Source organism: Thalassophryne amazonica, chromosome 9, assembly GCF_902500255.1.
Source record: "Thalassophryne amazonica chromosome 9, fThaAma1.1, whole genome shotgun sequence".
Taxonomy (NCBI): Eukaryota; Metazoa; Chordata; class Actinopteri; order Batrachoidiformes; family Batrachoididae; genus Thalassophryne; species Thalassophryne amazonica.
In genome coordinates this window covers 99582813-99601487 of record NC_047111.1, presented here as the reverse complement: position 1 = coordinate 99601487, position 18675 = coordinate 99582813, and the positions used below count along the sequence as shown (strand labels likewise).

General features: G+C 38.1%; 2 protein-coding genes across 3 annotated transcripts in view; one reads left to right on the top strand and one right to left on the bottom strand.

Moving 5' to 3' along the window:
- Positions 1 to 18675, top strand: part of LOC117517721 (heat shock cognate 71 kDa protein) — a 50680-nt gene that overhangs the window by 1723 nt on the left and 30282 nt on the right. The gene's annotated exons all lie outside the window — the stretch shown is intronic.
- Positions 1895 to 17898, bottom strand: LOC117517723 (cytotoxic and regulatory T-cell molecule-like). 2 transcript variants are annotated; one of them, XM_034178864.1, is made up of 11 exons: positions 17718 to 17898; positions 12271 to 12405; positions 12014 to 12166; positions 10910 to 11029; positions 9645 to 9800; positions 7978 to 8229; positions 5249 to 5317; positions 4897 to 4968; positions 4651 to 4800; positions 4368 to 4469; positions 1895 to 2164 (listed from the first exon to the last, which is right to left on the bottom strand). In XM_034178864.1, exons 1-11 carry the CDS (start codon positions 17761 to 17763, stop codon positions 1992 to 1994), a joined length of 1428 nt encoding a protein of 475 aa, XP_034034755.1. In that variant the 5' UTR covers positions 17764 to 17898; the 3' UTR covers positions 1895 to 1991. The 2 variants fall into 2 exon arrangements, with proteins under 2 accessions (XP_034034755.1, XP_034034756.1); XM_034178865.1 differs by having other exon boundaries at positions 4368 to 4454; positions 17718 to 17895.

Genomic DNA, 18675 nt, shown 5'->3' with positions numbered 1-18675 from the left:
GTACCACCAAACATATATTTATTATTTAACTTTTACCCATCACATACAGCCGAACCAATTAAATCAACCTCAGTGAGTGACTGAGCAAAAGATATTTTCATTTTGTCAAATCACCTGAACCCCAGGCCATCAAAGTGCTGAAGAGCATTAAGCTTGTGTGAAATTCACAAATGATTTTAATTCAGTTTTATTAGTCGTAGCAAGAAGTGACAGTGGAAAATTATGTCAAGCCTGGGGGCATGAGCTGGTGCCACACATCACAGCATCCAATGTACTATAGAACCACCTTGGGTCCTCAATGGCACCCAGCCAGGCAAACAACCAATCAGGGGAGTTGATAGTCTAGTGATTAAGCGCTGGTCCTCAGACCAAAGGATCCTCGGTTCAAAACCCAACCAGACCAGAAATCGCTAATAAGGGCCCTTACCTTGGAAAGGTCTTTAATCCCTTAGTTGCTCCCGGAGTGTCGTGAGCATCTTTTATGGCTGCACCCTGACATTGGTGTATGAGTGGGTGTGAATGGGAGGCATAATTGTAAAGCGCTTTGAGTTTCTGATGCAGATGGAAAAGTGCTATATAAATGCAGTCCATTTACCATCTCAACCTCTCAAAAGCAGCCATTTACACTTGAACTGCCACAGCCAAATGTACATGGGGATTTCCTTGGCCTTTTCTATTTGCTAGAGTTCTCATCATTGTGGAACCTGCGCAATAGATCGTGCCCAGAAGTGTGCCGCATGACAAAAATGTAGTAGTTGACGTTCTGTCATAATGCAAGTGGTACACCTCATCTGAGTCCCCCTAAGAAACCATGAGTTTGTCACAAAGTCATTCCAGCAGTACCCAAGCATACTTCCAAGAGGCATCCGGTCACTGGTAATCATCTAGCTTTCACATCTATATAGTAAGACAGGAAGTGCCAGGACCCTAAAGACTTGGACCTTTGTTTGCTTGCAAAGATATTGGCACTACCTCTCTCTCTCTCGTGACTCTCATCAGCTCTTCCGAGGCATCTGTTGATCTCAGAGGCTGAGGTGTGTGTCAACACTTTTACTGCATGCAGGTACACTTCTGATAACCAAATCCACGAAGTTACTGAAGGATCCTAGTCTTGATCCAGCACAATCACAAACCCAGACATTATGAATCCTAACTCACCTTCTCAAGTGTCTCAATCAAGGCATCAAGTGATCCCACAAATCAAACAGAAAGCGTAGTAATCCTTTCCTTAGCATAGTAATCCTTTCCTTCCTGAAAAAGGAGCCCAATCTGTGGTAAGATCTTGGTCCGATGAAGAACTTTATAACATCATTTTCAATCAATGATACACCAACTCCAGGTCAAAGAGCAAAAGTTGTATACAAGTGTTTTTACTACTGCCAGCCAACAGGGGCAGATGTTTTTGTGACAGCTCACGTCATTGACCATTGACCAAGGAACATCCAGATCTGCATTAATTTTGGTTTTTATGAAAAACAATTCCTGTATCTCCTCCTTTCAAGGTATAAGAGTGATTTATGATGTTCATGTTTGCTGCATTATTTGCATCATCCTCCTTTTAACAAAAGACAAACCAAAGACATCATGTGCCTAGTGAAGACAAACAGTTAAAAAGATTGTTGTGGCGTTATGCACAACAATGCACCATTGTCTCAATAAAGCATGCCATGGTATTTAAGAAAAATACATTTTATTTTCACATATGAACAGGGCATTGATACAAAAGTTATACAGTACTAAAGCCAAAGTCAGTGTGTTATCACATGATATGTGTGTGTGTGTGTGTGTGTGTGTGTGTGTGTGTGTGTGTGTGTGTGTGTGTGTGTGTGTGTGTGTGTGTGTGTGTGTGTGTGTGTGTGTGTGTGTGTGTGTGGTGTGTGTGTGTGTGTGTGTGTGTGTGTGTGTAAACATCCACTCTATTTTACAAAAGCAGTGAAATAAATCTATTGATTTTGTTGCCGATGCTGAACACATAAAAATTGTAATGGTTGTTACAGCTCAGTTTCCTTTATTTCACATCTGACTGGACCTTGTGCTGAAATAACAGGTGACCTCTCCTCATGATTTGTACTCTCTGATGCTATGACTGCGTTTGTGTTTATTGCTGATGTCATCACTGCTGGTTCTTCAACGATGTACTGCGTGAATGTTGTGTTGAGGATCCCTGTGAAAAGAGAGCATTTCATAATCAGCAATTCAGCAGAAAAGTAAAACGTTACGCAAGTCAATGTGACTGAATTGTAGAAAATAAAAAAGAGGAAACAGTGATTCTGGTTTGAACTGTTTCATAAAATTAATGGGCATCTTTCATTATAACAATAATCAGAAAATGAATGAAAAATGCCCTATTTAGTTTCTCACCTTTAATCATATTAAGACTGCATACAGTGCATTAGAATAATGTTGCAACAGCTATGCAAGGATTTCATAATTCATTAAATATGGTGATGTGAATGCAAAAAAATACTGTATATGTGCAACACATATTCAAATGAAAAGATAAGCTGTGTTTACATTAACAAGCAAGAACAATCAGAGATTTCTGACATCCGCCGAGGGTTGACAGGACTCAAAATAACAGATACGTGATTCACATCGTGACCTGGACTTTACTTGGATCCGGATTCCACAGCACAATGTAATAACTGCATACTGACCCAGAATGGACCAACTGATCAAGATGTTGCAATGTGATATTTAATTCACAAGCTGAAACAAAGTAGCTTCTTCCTGATCTTGGTTTTACATTGTGATGTCATATCCATGAAGTAGTTTTGATGTAAAAGTCTACAAAGAGAAATCTTGATCCAGAATCCAGATCAACATGTAGGGCACCTCCAAAATTTAATGGAGCCTTCCAAGGCCTAACACCAATGTGTGGTTAAAATTTGGTGATAATCAGTTATGTCGTTTTGATGTAATCCTCAAAATCCCACAAAGTGAAGTTTACAAATGAAAATCCCAATCCAGATCACCTCCAAAATTCAGTGGAGTCTTCCATGGCCTAATATACATCTATGCTGCAAATTTGGTGAGAATCCGTGAAGTAGTTTTGATGTAATACTTAAAAGCCTATATAAAATGAAATCTTGATCTAGAATCTGGCTCTGGATCACCTCCAAAATTTAATGGCGTCTTCCATGGCCTAATATCTATCTGTGGTGCAAATTTGGTGAGAATCGGTGAAGTAGTTTTGACGTAATCCTTAAAAGCCTATATAAAGTAAAATCTTGATCCAGAATCTGGATCCCCATTTGGATTCGGATCACCTCCAAAATTTAATGGAGTCCTCCATGCCCTACTATCTATCTGTGGTGAAAATGTCTTCAAAATCCGTGGAGTAGTTTAGACATAATCCTGCTAAAAGGCAGACATAAATAAACACAGATGATTTTATTACGTCTTTGGCGGATGTAATGAAGTGACCTAAATCAGATCATTCACATTTAGAAGTGACTTGTATCCAGTGTAATCATAGGAGTCACATGCCATGTTGCTATAAATCTGACATGAATTTGATGTAGGACCACATGCACACACACACACACACACACACACATATACATATATATATATATATACATATACATATATATATATATATATATATATATATATATATATATATGTATATATATATATATATACATATATATATATATATATATATATATATATATAGTTTTATCAAAGGAGGAATAGTAACTTCTGAGAAGTTCTAGTTTAATCAGTGTAATAGGATTTGTTGCTTGTCTCTGTTTTGCATGATCTGATATCAGAATATTTTGGTGTTGGCCACAGTGATTTGGGTTCTGTGAAACAGAAAAATTACTTTTCCCTTTTTTTATGACACTTTAAAAACTTAATAAGAAATTGCACTCAGAGACATATCTCCCATGATGCAACAATGGCCAAACACTATTCCCTCCCAGCTGACCCTCTCTTTGTGATGTCATAATGCAAGAACTTAAAATACTGGGAAAGTGATTAAAGGAAACAAAAGGGTTTGAAAGAACATATTTTAATAAAATTTTGGGGGTCTACATCGAATTTAAGTAAACTACATTGTCTTTTTAAATGTTATTTTTAAATATATAGACAAGAGTGAAGTCCTTTAGTAAAAAGGCTGAAAACAGTATGGGCATTTTTCCTTGACAAATGACTTAGAATGATTTTAAATGACAGACTGCTTTTGCTCTCCGTGAGCATGAATAATGAAAATACAATTGCAGCACAATAAGTAACAATTATCACATTCACTTTTGACCACTGGCAGATCAATGCAACCCAATTATGAATTATGAATCATGCTTTAATTGAAAATGTTTTTGGTTGTCAGTTGCAAAAAAAAGTGTTTAATAACGTACCTCTTCGCCTTTGTCCTTGAGATTGTTTCTCTTCCTGACTTGATTTTGATTTGTGGCTCTCCTCTGACGGATCTGAGTCTTCATTCTCTGTAATAATAAATACTGTCAAAATTTTTAGGGGGAAAAAACAAACAAAAAAAAAGTTACAAGAGCACACCCAAAGTCAGACTGTCATGTGTCTAGAGCCAGTGTGAAGGATTTACTGCTTAACTTCATAGATAAAGTTCATCTGATATTGTTGGTGCTGTTCCTATGAAAGGAAATAAAGGCACAGTCTGTATACCTCTCTTCCAGATTAGGTGTGCTCTCCTCAGTTTGATGGCAAAAAAAATGACCACCACTAGAAGAGCGAGGATCAAGCAGGTCACCAGGAACACCAGTAGTGATGAATTTGTTTTAGCTCCTATTTGTGCATCAAGCTCATTAACACTCCCTAGAAAGAGACATAATGTTGTCAGATATTTCAGCCTTTAAAATCATTTTAAAATTGTGTACATTATTCAGGAAAAGCAAAACAGTGTCATTATACCTCTTGTTCCATTATCCAGTGTACCATTAGGGAAAATGATCTCCTGTGTTGCCATGGAGACAGATAGTGGGCCTATAATGATGAAAAGCATGCACATTAGAGCACGCAAAGCGCTGCAGAAACAGTACAACTGCAGTGGTACAATTCACCACTAGATGGAAGCAAAAGAGTCGCTCGCGCTCTCTCTCTCTCTCTCTCTCCTCTTTCTCTCTCTCTCTCTCTCTCTCTCTCAGATCTTCGTGATCAAATGCAGATAGTGTCACTTTTGTTTCTATATTTATTTACATTGTGTTTGGAGCTTTGACATGCACTCCAATGATCTGTGCATCACACTGCGTTCACAGTACTGTACCTGTAGTAGTTGTTGCATTACTCGTGCTGTCATTCTGAGACCTGATTGTCGATGACCTCACGAAGTCATCTGTAAAAAAAAAAAAAAAAAAAGTGAAGAAAAAAATTAAATATAAAAAAAATGCTTCTTGATGAAGTTCTTGTGCCTGTGCAACAACCTCACAGTTGATCCATATTTACTGATGTTCACACTAACACTGCAACGTCTTGTGACAGACGTCTCTCACAGTCTGGGAACTTGGCATCAGAGATAGCTGTGGTGGTTGCATAACTGAAATAAATTCAGTGTAAAAACTGAGAAATGTCGATTTTCTCTCTCAGGTTCTCTTGTTTTAGACTTGTTGACTTTCTGTGTGATGCCCAGCACTGAACCAGGCTAGGGCTTAGTGATTAGCACTGCTGCCTCATGGTCATGGGTTTGATTCCCACCTGGGGCCTTTCTGTGTGGAGTTTGCATGTTCTCCCTGTGTTTGCATGGATTCCTTCCGGCTACTCTGGCTTCCTCCCACATCCAAAGACATGCAGGTTAGGTGAAGTGGGTGTGAATGTGTTTGTTGGTCTGCATGTGGCCCTGCGACAGACTGGCATCCTGTCCAGGGTGTACCCTGTCTCACACCCTGTGACTGCTGGGTTAGGCTCCAGCTCCACCCCCCCCCCCCTTAATTTGGGTACAGAAAATGGATGGATGTTTAGGCTAGTATGTGATTGACAAGTACAACCCCAATTCCAATGAAGTTGGGACGTTGTGTAAAATGTAAATAAAAACAGAATACAATGATTTACAAATCCTCTTCAGCCTATATTCAATTGAATACACCACAAAGACAAGATATTTAATGTTCAAACTGATAGACTTTATTGTTTTTGTGCAAATATTTGCTCAGTTTGAAATGGATGCCTGCAACATGTTTCAAAAAAGCTGGGACAGAGGTAACAATGCTCAAAGAACACCTGTTTGGAACATTCCACAGGTGAACAGGTTGTTAACACAATTGTTAACAGGTGAGTGTCATGACTGGGTATAAAAGGAGCATCCCCAAACGTCTCAGCCATTCACAAGCAAAGATGGGGTGAGGATCACCACTTTGTGAACAACTGCATGAAAAAATAGTCCAACAGTTTAAGAACAATGTTTCTCAAAATCCCATTGCAAGGAATTTAGGGATTCCATCATCTACAGTCCATAATATAATCAGAAGATTCAGAGAATCTGGAGAACTTTCTACCCTTAAGCGGCAAGGCCGAAAACCAACATTGAATGCCCGTGACCTTCGATCCCTCAGGCGGCACTGCATTAAAAACAGGCATCATTGTGTAAACGATCTTACTGCATGGGCTCAAGAACACTTCAGAAAACCATTGTCAGTTAACACAGTTCATCACTACATCTACAAGTGCAAGTTAAAACTCTACCATGCAAAGCGAAAGCCATATATCAACAACATCCAGAAACACCGCCAGCTTCTCTGGGCCTGAGCTCATTTGAAATGGACAGTAAAGTGGAAAAGTGTGCTGTTCTCTGATGAGTCCACATTTCAAATTGTTTTTGGAAATCATGGACATTGTGTCCTCCGGACAAAAGAGGAAAAAGACCATCCAGATTGTTACCAGTACAAAGTTCAAAAGCCAGGATCTGTGATGGTATGGGGGTGTGTTAGTGTCCATGGCATGGGCAACTTACACATCTGTGATGGCACCATTAATGCTGAAAGGTACATCCAGGTTTTGGAGCAACACATGCTGCCATCCAAGCAACGACTTTTTCAGGACGTCCCTGCTTATTTCAGCAAGACAATGCCAAGCCACATTCTTCATGTGTTACAACAGCGTGGCTTCGTAGTAAAAGAGTGCGGGTACTAGTCTGGCCTGCCTCCAGTCCAGATCTGTTGCCCATTGAAAATGTGTGGCGCATTATGAAGCACAAAATACGACAACGGAGACCCTGGACTGTTGAACAACTGAAGTCGTACATCAAGCAAGAATGGGAAAGAATTCCACCTACAAAGCTTCAACAATTAGTGTTCTCAGTTCCCAAACGCTTATTGAGTGTTGTTAGAAGGAAAGGTGATGTAACACAGTGGTAAACATACCACTGTCCCAGCTTTTTTGAAATGTGTTGCAGGTATCCATTTCAAAATGAGCAAATATTTGCACAAAAACAATAAAGTTTATCAGTTTGAACATTAAATATCTTGTCTTTGTGGTGTATTCAAATGAATATAGATTGAAGAGTATTTGCAAATCATTGTATTCTGTTTTTATTTACATTTTACACAACGTCCCAGCTTCATTAGAATTGGTGTTGTATTTCCAGATTGCTAGAAAATATTTTTTTCTTGAATTCTTGTCAAATATACATTTCAAAAATAAATGTGACTTATAGTCCGGAAAATACGGTACTTTTGGTCTTTAAAGTGGGGGCTAAATGTAAAAAGAGCTGCAGTTCCTACATTAGCCACCTGACATGTATACTGTTAATGTCAAATTAAAGCTAACATTCTCTTTTTGAAGTCATATTCATTTTCTCATTCTTTTAACTCCGGGGCAGGCCTGAGAACATGCGTTTGTACCAAGCTTCACCACCTTAAGCCCAGGTCCTGGATGACAACCACTAAGAACTTAGAGCAATGACTTTATATTTTGACAATTACATATGCACCTGGTATGTGATACAATATATTATCACCCACAGCACATGAGTCTTTGAATAAATCAAACATTTTCATTCACCAGTAGTGCTGCTGTGAGAGCCTGTGGATGTGGCAGTGCCAAACACAAATCCAGGGCGTGCTGTAACTGTCTTCGGCTCATCAGAGGAAACAGATCGTAAATTTGTCACAGTCTCAGATGAAGGTCCCTGCAGGTGTCTGGTTGTTCTTCCTCCACTTGTCAACCAGCGGGTTGTCGTTCTCATTACCTCTGCTGACCTTTGAGGCTGAGTCGTGGGTGAACTGATCGAAGTGGTTGAGTGAAATTTTTTTGCTGTCACAGAGAGAAGTAAGAGAGAGAAGTAAGACGTTAATTATAAACCAAAAAAGTAATCAGTCACGCTGACGTTTTCTCTCTTTTTTGTAAATCACACTTCTTTTTTTAAATTGAACTACTTGGAAACAAACTGTTTACAAGAGGCAGAAAGAGGAATTTGAATGGGGCAGTTTGGTAGATTTTCAGTCTGGTGATCATGACGGTGATATGGAGCAACAGAAAGTCCCTTATAAAAACATTCACCCAGGCAGTGGTTTCCTACTTTGTGACAACACAGTTACTCGTTCTTTGTTCCTCAAATACACTTTCATGCAGAATTACTTCCAAGTACACGAAATACATTTTCTATTTACTGACACCGTAGATGAATATATCTGAAAGCGTGGTGTGTTCCCAAACTGGAGGGCCCGTCCCACTGGAGGCACAGTGACATTTCAGGGCAAGTGAATGAATGACTAAATCATTTCATGATGGAACACTATATAATTATTTTTGTTGAAACGAAATCATGTATGAGGCTCATCGGAGGAAGCTGGATGCAAAGTTTTGCCAGGGAATTTTGATGCATAGATTTTGACCAAATTTGACCGTTCAAGGGGGCAAAAATATTCCCTCAAGTAAAACAAGTAAATGTTTCATGTCAAATTAAAATTTACTGAACTCTGACATGAGAATTTGCACCAGTAATGCCGAATCATAAATGATCTTTGGACACTGCTGTTCACACTAACACGGCGAAGGGGATGATTACTTTCAAGAGGTGGGAATGGGCTGGGTGTCTATAATATAACCTTTATTTTACCAGATAAAAAGCCCACTGACATCGAAACCTCTTTAACAAGGGTGACCTGGCCAAGAAAGGCAGCAGCACACGTCATAATAGACTGGTTAACATCATCAAGTCAATGTTAAAAACAAATAAAATACAAGCAATATACAGATTTAGCTTGGTCATTGTCACAATATATAAGTTGTATATAATATACATATAAGATTTATAATATATAAAGATAAAAACAAATTGCCTGCCTGGGTGATTGCCATCCAGTGGATATGGTGAAGCGTGGCACCAGTGCATGCTTCCAGACTTGCTAGCTATCTCAGTTCATAGCAAACAATGGCTAAAACAGGTTGGCTAGTTAGCATGTAGAAGATCAAATATGGGATTGTTGAGCAAGTTTGTGGGCTAGCAATCAAGGCTGGGAACGTATTAAATGATTTAACCATGAACTGGCACAATATATCTGTGGATTATCAAACCAAACTAATACAACGGTAGCTCAGGCACTACATGCCAATCACTATATCACCATTGTTGGGAATAACAACATCAATTTTCAAGACCACTGTGTTTTCTGATATTATCTAAGCAGCCTTGTGCAAATTTTCTTTATTTAGTAAGTGGCACTCACAGTTTCGTCCAATTTTGACAAAGTTTATCAGGGGTCTTGAGTGTAACGCTGGATGGTGAACAAGACATTTCACTGTGATCCGGTTCCTCACTGATTTGACATGCAGCATATCCTGAGAGATATATTTTTTGTCTTCTACGTAGACTTGGGGGTGACCTATGGAATGGAACAGTTTGAATCAGTACCTCAACAGACAATCTGACAATGTATTAAATTGGGTTAAGGTATACTATACACACATCATTTTGGCATTTGTGTCAAAAGTGTATCATTAATATTGTAGGGAGCGCACATGGCCTCCAAAATAGTACTGAATCAATTCTCCAATTTCTGCTGCTATTATTACATAAAATCTGTTGGTATACTGTTAAATGAAGCTGATTAACACAGACTGAGATAAATTACACCATCACATTGTTTCTTTGGACCTAAAAGGTACTTCAGAATGCTGACCAAAATGTTGGCTTCAACAAGCTGCACTGAACACAAACCAGTTATGCAAGCATTTTTATGTTGTTTTTTTTTTTTTAATTGCTGTAGCACAACTTTAACTACACTGTCAGTGAGTTGTGAGCTCCCAAATGCTGTGATGTAGAGGTGGGCAGATCAATCCTAATATCGATAATATCGATACCAACGCTGGTATTGATATTGAACGATCCTCATGTAAAAAGATCAATACTCAAAAGCTTTTTTTTTCTCTCCCGCACGCACTGACTGCTGTGCACACAGATTCATCAAACTCTACTCTCTGTCTGTAAGAGCAGTGCTGCGCTGTGTCACACAACACGGAGCGGTGCACCCTTGTATTGTGGTTTGTCAGCCCTCTACCTCAGGAGATTTTATTTTAAGTTGTGTTGAGTAATATTTTTTTAAACAAAAATGTTGTGATAAAGTATTTTGTTGTCACGTACAGTATTTGGTGAAATTCTATCCTAGGTCTTTTGGATCCTTTGGATCTATGAAGCTTAAATATGAAAAAGTATCAGTATCGGTATCGATATCGGCGATACTGGGCCTGTATTTACTTGGTATCGGATCAATACCAAAATTCCCGGTATCGCCCACCTCTACTGTGATGCAGACTCCCAGTAGTCTGTACTCCCTAGTTTCAGAATTGAAACAGCCACACAATCATGGAGCTAAAAATGGTAAATGGTACGCAGTGCTTAAAGTTTTCCATTTCTTAGGGCTCATAGGTTACATCATTTTAGATTTTGTTTTTTGTTGTTGCTGTTCTTTTATATTTTTGTGTCAGTACTTACCAATAATTTCAGTTTCTTGATCAAGGACCCAGGAGATCTGAGGAGGATGGCTGTTCGCCGCTGTGGTGCATTTTACCAGAAACTTCCCGTCATGCTTTCCAGTTTCTATTTTTGGCAAACCTTTAATTGAATAAATACCATAAAATTCTTATTCACGTCACAATGTCACAATATAGAGAAAGTTAATTGATAAAAGTTTTGCTATGTTAAAGGGGTCATATTATGCAATTTTTTTAAAATCTGCATTTCAGAGTCAATATAAAGTTGTTTTGATTTTAAATGTTCACAAAGTCCCACAAATCTGTGTCTGCAGAAACTATTCAGGTACAAACTAAATTTAAAATTTAAGTGACGTATTTTTGCGTACAGCAAACAACAGTTCAGATGCAGTAGGGTGTTTTTAGCTACAAACTTTCAGTTTTTAAAGCTGCAGTCTGTAGAATTCATCAGTTTATTAGCTGATGGCATATAGCATTTATAATAACCATCTGTTCATGTGTTTTCATAAGCTTAGAATGAGCCCTTCATATCTACATGCCAATGGGCCCGTCCCCATGGAGGCTGCCATGCCCACCATGTTGCAACACCATGTTGATAAAGTAGCCCAAAAGGAACAAACTTACTCTGTATTGTGCATTTTGTAGTGTGGCCAGAAGACTGAATAAAAAAGAAGAGGAATCAGTAGTTTCTTCTCTAAACAGGGTCTACAGGTTTCTAGTGCAAGCTAACTAGACTGAGAAGCATAATTTTTTAATTCCGTTTTAATTGGTATATCATACGTTTATCACAAGAGAAGTCAAGAGAGCATGAATGCCCCTGCCAAATATATATATATATATATATATATATATATATATATATATATATATATATATATATATATATATATATATATATGCTGATCAGTTGTTTCTGTGAAGGCTCTCGGTTGTCCGGGTGGTTTCCATAGTAGAGACGCTTGAATCTTCGACTGGACTGGGTTGCTTTGAGCAACCCAGTCCAGTCGAAGATTCAAGCGTCTTTACTGTGTGCTGATCAGGTTGTACTACTCTCAATTGATTTTTTTTTTTAACTACTCGACTGATTAAAAAAAAAAATACCCACCTAACACAGTCACCTCAACTGTCTTCTCTTTGGGGACGTCAGCGTACTCATGGCACGTATAGTTACCACCGTCTCTGAAGGTAACGTTGGAAATGCTAACTATGAATTCTGTTTCTGACAGTTTAACAATATTGTACCGTTTGTTTTTCACACCTGGAAATCAATGAGCAAAAAAGAAAATGATGTGTCATACCTTTAATTCTGGCATTACAAAAAACATGAGATAAATTCTGTTACACATTTGTAGTCATTCTCACCCCTGTTTTTACTGAAGAACATAGTATATCCTTTGGGGTTCTTCCACTCCACATAGTGTTTGTGAGCACTGATAATGGAACACCTTAAGGTGACAGTTTGTCCCTCCAATACTGTCACTGCCACTGAAACTGCAGCTAAATAGAGAAATAAAACCAAAATATGAAAAAACTGGCAGCAGGAACATTGATTTTCTTCATAAATCAACAATACATACAGTTTATTTTACAATCACCCACGACCACTACAAACCAGCTCTCTGCTATGAAGCATAACAGTCGGTTGATCAGCACATGGTTTATGGAAACATACACTGCTTCCCACCAGCTCAAGATGAATCATTTGATTCCAATCACTTTATTCACACATTCGTGAGATGATTTCATAAATTCACACACACCACTGAAAACAAACGCTAAAATATCAAAAAATTCCATCTCAACTGTAAAGAATCAAACGCTGCAAACAACATTCCTTTTTTAAAACATTAAATCAACTATTTCCTTTTGGAACATGACAGGAAATAATAAAAAATTACGATCACATTTTGTTTTTGAGACATCAAATTCCCTATTTTGTGAAAGCAGTCCAAGATGTTAATATCAGCTCACAATTACCTAACAAATAATGTAAGCCCTGTTCAAACCAGTCGATCCTTTATTATCTCTAATTCTACCACATCAAGGTGACTTCAAACAAGTTTAAAATATCTGGTGTAAACAAACAACACATTTGAAGCTGTTGGAGCCTTAGTTTGCTGTAAATCTGAATAACATTAATCAAAGCAAACTGTACTGAAATTTTAAACAGTGTAAACCGCTTAACAATGGCTTAAAGGTGGCTTCAACCAGTTCACAAACAGCTATTTTGGTAAATGGTAAAATGGTAAATGGACTGCATTTATATAGCGCTTTCCCATCTGCATCAGATGCTCAAAGCACTTTACAAATAATCCCTCACATTTGAAATGTCACAAAATGTCACAATTAGCTGCATCTGCAAGTGGTAAAGAATCAGATGACACACAACATCAAGACAAATTTCAAAATCAGTCAAACTAAATGTGACATTTTCCAGCCTCCTTCAGTTAAACAGGAAGACTTGTGTTTGTGTGTTTGTGTTTCTCACGGGTTTGAGTCTTCTGTACCACTGCTCGTGCACACAGTGCACGGAGGTGTTGTGGCAGGAAAAATAAATCTACAGCAGCTGCAAACATTTAGCAGCCCCCCGCATCACACTGACCACCTTTCCGTTGTGTCAGGAAGCGTGGTCAGTGCTTATGTGGTGAAAGAGAAAGTAAAGGCGGGTGTCTTTACTTTCTGTATATTTCTGACTGTATATTCTTTGATAGAATCTACAGTCACTGTGGGCTGCACGAGGGGGCCACTCCATGACTCATGAGCTATTTGGAAAATACACGAGGGGGCACACACTGACACCAGAGGTGACGGACGTGGTCGTGAAGGACCAGAGAGGTCATCAGGACTTTCACATGTGTGGGTTGTCTGTTGGTTTTTCCATTACGTTTTGATGCTATGCATTCTTTACATTTTGGTAATTTTAACTCCACGACATCATGCTGTAAAGTCTGTTGAAGGTTACACTCACTGAGTATTCCTGATTTCCAAAAGGTGTTGTTACACAAGTAATACAAATTTCAACTCTGCTATACAGAGCAGCAAACAAATACAGAGCGAAAATTAATATTCAATTAAGCACGTGTAAAATAACTGACCATTATTTTGATTATTGTTTAATTTCTGTAATTTATTCAACAAAATATTGTTGCTTTGGTGGGCTCCAACTTCTCAGTAAAAATTTATTGCTTAGTTATAGAAAATTGCTACGTTTTGCTATAATGACTAAAATAATATAATGAGTAAGACAGTGGGTTTCTTATGCTGTTAGTGGTATATTTTGCTTTACCAAAGAGTTATGTATTTTTTATGTTTGGACAACATGACTAAAAAAAGTTATTGATGGATTTTAATGAAATTTATTGGAGAGGTAGGACCCTCATCAAAGAGAAACTGACCGTGTTTTGAGGTTGATTCGGGCTTGGATGCAATTTTGTTTTTGTTTGTTTTTTAACTGTTATACTGTACCATTCACTGGTTGTATATGCACACATGTAGGTGAAATAAATCCAATTTAAGAAAACTCACAGAAAAAAACAGAACTGTTCAGACAGCACTGCAATACATCAAATGTAATCTGATAAACTGACACACTTGTATGAAATATAATAAAACACTAAGAAAATGTAGTGGAAAATCTACATGGTAATACACATGTTTAAAGTCCAGTAATGCTTCATGCAACTATGCTTGAAGTATTATCTTTTTTATTATTTTATGATATTTATAGGAGAGGTGATGGTTAAGCACTGGGCTTGCAACCAGAGGATCCTCGGTTCAAACCCCAGCCTGACCGGAAAATCACTACGAAGGCAAGGTCCTTAATCCCCAAGTTGTTCCCGGTGTGTCATGAGCGCCTTGCATGGCAGCACCCTGACATTGGGGTGTGTGTGTGTATGTGTGAATGGGTGAATGTGAGGCATAATTGTAAAGCGATTTGAGCATCTGATGCAGATGGAAAAGTGCTATATAAATGCAGTTCATTTACCATTTATTATTATAAAGTTTGAAATTTTATTTTTGGAGGTATTAGAAGTGTAACAGTACACCTCCCTCACAGTCCAGTATGAATCACGGTTTCAAGGTCATGGTACTGTACATTCCTGTCAGGTTTCCTCATACAGGTATAGCACAAAACACTCACGCAAAATTAAAAAGACAGAATAATAACACTTCAATAGTAGGGCTGGGAAATTAGTTTCCACATCCTAAGTGTTCTGTAAAGGCATGAAGGGGGATTATGTTGTTGGGATTTCCGTCCATCTATCTGTCTGTTCATCCACCCCCAAAAAGGGTCTAAGCTTTCTGAAATCAACTCCTCTCACATTTTTAGTAGGAATTTTGGAAAACTTGGTACAATTCCTTGTTATACATTGATAATACACATATTGTAATATCATTTGAGTTGGGCTCATTTTACCAGAGTTATGGACCTTGATTACCAAAGCTAGACTCCATCAGTTTTGTCCTTGGGTGCTTGCATTCTGAAATCAACTCCTCTCACATTTTTAGTGGGAATTTTGGAAAACTTGGTACAATTCCTTGTTATACATTGATAATACACATATTGTAATATCATTTGAGTTGGGCTCATTTTACCAGAGTTATGGACCTTGATTACCAAAGCTAGACTCCATCAGTTTTGTGCTTGGGTGCTTGCATTCTGAAATCAACTCCTCTCAGACGTTTACATGGAATTTCATGTAACTTGGTACAAATCCTGGTTGATTGATAATACACATATTGTAATACTGTACAAGATTGACACATTATTGCCCTTGATTAGCAAACCAAGACACTGCCAGTTGTGCCTGTATTCTGAAATCAACTCCTCACATATTTAGGATGAATTTTCTGATAATTGATAAAAGTGCTTGAAATGTTATTAGAATGTACCAAGCACTTGTACCAAAGCAGCATTTGTGAGTGGGGGATTGACAACCATATATGTTCTAATTGATAAAAATGGATGTTTTCATGTCTTACCAACTAACAGTCAAGTCCTCAATTACATTTAATTTACAGTCATATAACAGACAAAGGCTAATGTTCATGTTTGTAAAGCTAGAAGCAGAATGTTCACCAGTTTTACTAATACATATTGTCAAAGGGTTTGACTTATTTTGTGTCATACAACCCCTGGCAAAAATTATGGAATCACCGGCCTCAGAGGATGTTCATTCAGTTGTTTAATTTTGTGGAAAAAAAGCAGATCACAGACATGACACAAAACTAAAGTCATTTCAAATGGCAACTTTCTGGCTTTAAGAAACACTATAAGAAATCAAGAAAAAAAGATTGTGACAGTCAGTAACGGTTACTTTTTTAGACCAAGCAGAGGAAAAAAAATATGGAATCACTCAATTCTGAGGAATGAATTATGGAATCACCCTGTAAATTTCCATCCCCCAAACTAAAACCTGCATCAAATCAGATCTGCTCGTTGACATTGACCCTATGCCATGACATTGATCCTATGTGTCTTTTTGCAAGGAACGTTTTCACAGTTTTTGCTCTATGGCAAGATGCATTATCATCTTGAAAAATGATTTCATCATCCCCAAACATCCTTTCAATTGTCCAAAATATCAACGTAAACTTGTGCATTTATTGATGATGTAATGACAGCCATCTCCCCAGTGCCTTTACCTGACATGCAGCCCCATATCATCAATGACTGTGGAAATTTAGATGTTCTCTTCAGGCAATCATCTTTATAAATCTCATTGGAACGGCACCAAACAAAAGTTCCAGCATCATCACCTTGCCCAATGCAGATTTGAGATTCATCACTGAATATCACTTTCATCCAGTCATCCACAGTCCACGACTGCTTTTCCTTAGCCCATTGTAACCTTGTTTATTCTGTTTAGGTGTTAATGATGGCTTTCATTTACCTTTTCTGTATGTAAATCCCATTTCCTTTAGGCGGTTTCTTACAGTTCAGTCATAGACGTTGACTCCAGTTTCCTCCCATTCGTTCCTCATTTGTTTTGTTGTGCATTTTTTGATTTTTGAGACATATTGCTTTAAGTTTTCTGTCTTGATGCTTTGATGTCTTCCTTGGTCTACCAGTATGTTTGCCTTTAACAACCTTCCCATGTTTTTTGTATTTGGTCCTGAGTTTAGACACAGCTGACTGTGAACAACCAACATCTTTTGCAACATTGCATGATGATTTACTCTCTTTTAAGAGTTTGATAATCCTCTCCTTTGTTTCAGCTGACATCTCTCGTGTTGGAGCCATGATTCATGTCAGTCCACTTGGTGAAACAGCTCTCCAAGGTGTGTTCACTCCTTTTTAGATGCAGACTAATGAGCAGATCTGATATGATGCAGGTGTTAGTTTTGGGAATGAAAATTTACAGGGTGATTCCATAATTTTTTCCTCAGAATTGAGTGATTCCATATTTTTTTCCTCTGCTTGGTCTAAAAAGTAACCGTTACTGACTGCCACAATCTTTTTTTTCTTGATTTCTTATAGTGTTTCTTAAAGCCAGAAAGTTGCCATTTGAAATGACTTTAGTTTTGTGTCATGTGTGTGATCTGCTTTTTTTCTACAAAATTAAACAACTGAATGAACATCCTCCGAGGCCGGTGATTCCATAATTTTTGCCAGGGGTTGTAAAACACAGTTTTATGACAGAATTCACCCAACAGCTCACTGACTGAACTAAATACAACAATTTCTTTCAGCAGTTACATACAGAAATTGTAGCCAACTGTCAAAATTGTTCAACAGTAAAATCACCAGTGTAATTTTCATTGCATAGATTGTGCTCTCATGTAAATATTACAAGTGAAGCACTCACTGTGTATGAGCAGAAGGAAGAGGTTCATCTGCAGCTTCAGTTCCATCACTCACACTCTGCAGCAACTACACAGAGCTGCTTCCTCATCGCCTGGTCTAGTTGTACGCCACTCAGGGACCTTCCATGACGTCACAGCTGTGTGCTTTCCACAAGCTTCATGAAGTCCTCATGTGACAAGTAAAAGCAAAAGGTTAAATGTTTAAGACAGTTTTCTTTCACTGATATCTATAAATACACCCAGAAGGCAAAAGATCAAGAAAATTCCCTCTAAAATTTACTTCATCTCAAACGTCTCAGAATACAAGAGTGTGACTATGGCTTGGGCCTGTTCTGAAATCAGCTGGGACCAGACTGAAACCAAGATCTTATGGTTTTATAAAGCATGTTTGTTGACAGAAAATGGACAGAATACTATCTCCTTTGACTTTCAATGAATTCAATTCAATGTACTCACACAACGCCAAATCACAGCATAAATCTACCCAAAGTTTTAACACAGCCCACCCCTCCCCATTGGGAACGTGTTAAGGAAAACCTCCCTCAGGTGTTTTTTTTTTTTTTTTTTTGCTTATAGGAAGAAACTTGAAGCAGACCAGACTCAGCAGGGTGACCAGCTGTGTCGTTCAAACTAACAATCGACGAGTACCAAAAAGTATGTACTCGTACTTGTATTCAGTCTGGAAAAAAAGTGGTATTGGTGCATCCCTAGTTTGAGCCACTCAGCCATGTGGTGGCAGCTGTTCTAACCGCTTCACCACAAGGTCACCTGGTTATACACATTTACCATTTGCATGAGAAATATAATTACCTAAATAACATCTACCAGTCTGAGAGCTCACAGCTCTCAGACTATTACATCATGAACACACCATGCTACAAAACACACACACACACATTTAAAGGTGTAAACATATGAAAGGAGTGTGGCAAAAATAAAGGAGAAAGTACATCAGCACTT

Bases quoted from the DNA above. Each gene is read 5' to 3' on its own strand.
- LOC117517723 (XM_034178864.1), bottom strand. From the start codon at position 17,763: ATGGAACTGAAGCTGCAGATGAACCTCTTCCTTCTGCTCATACACA. The intron at 11,030-12,013 runs GTGGGTATTTTT...ATTCAATTAAAG, and splicing joins AGTTGAGGTGACTGTGTTAG to GTTTGCCAAAAATAGAAACT. The intron at 4,969-5,248 runs GTACAGTACTGT...TCATCATTATAG, and splicing joins TAATGCAACAACTACTACAG to GCCCACTATCTGTCTCCATG.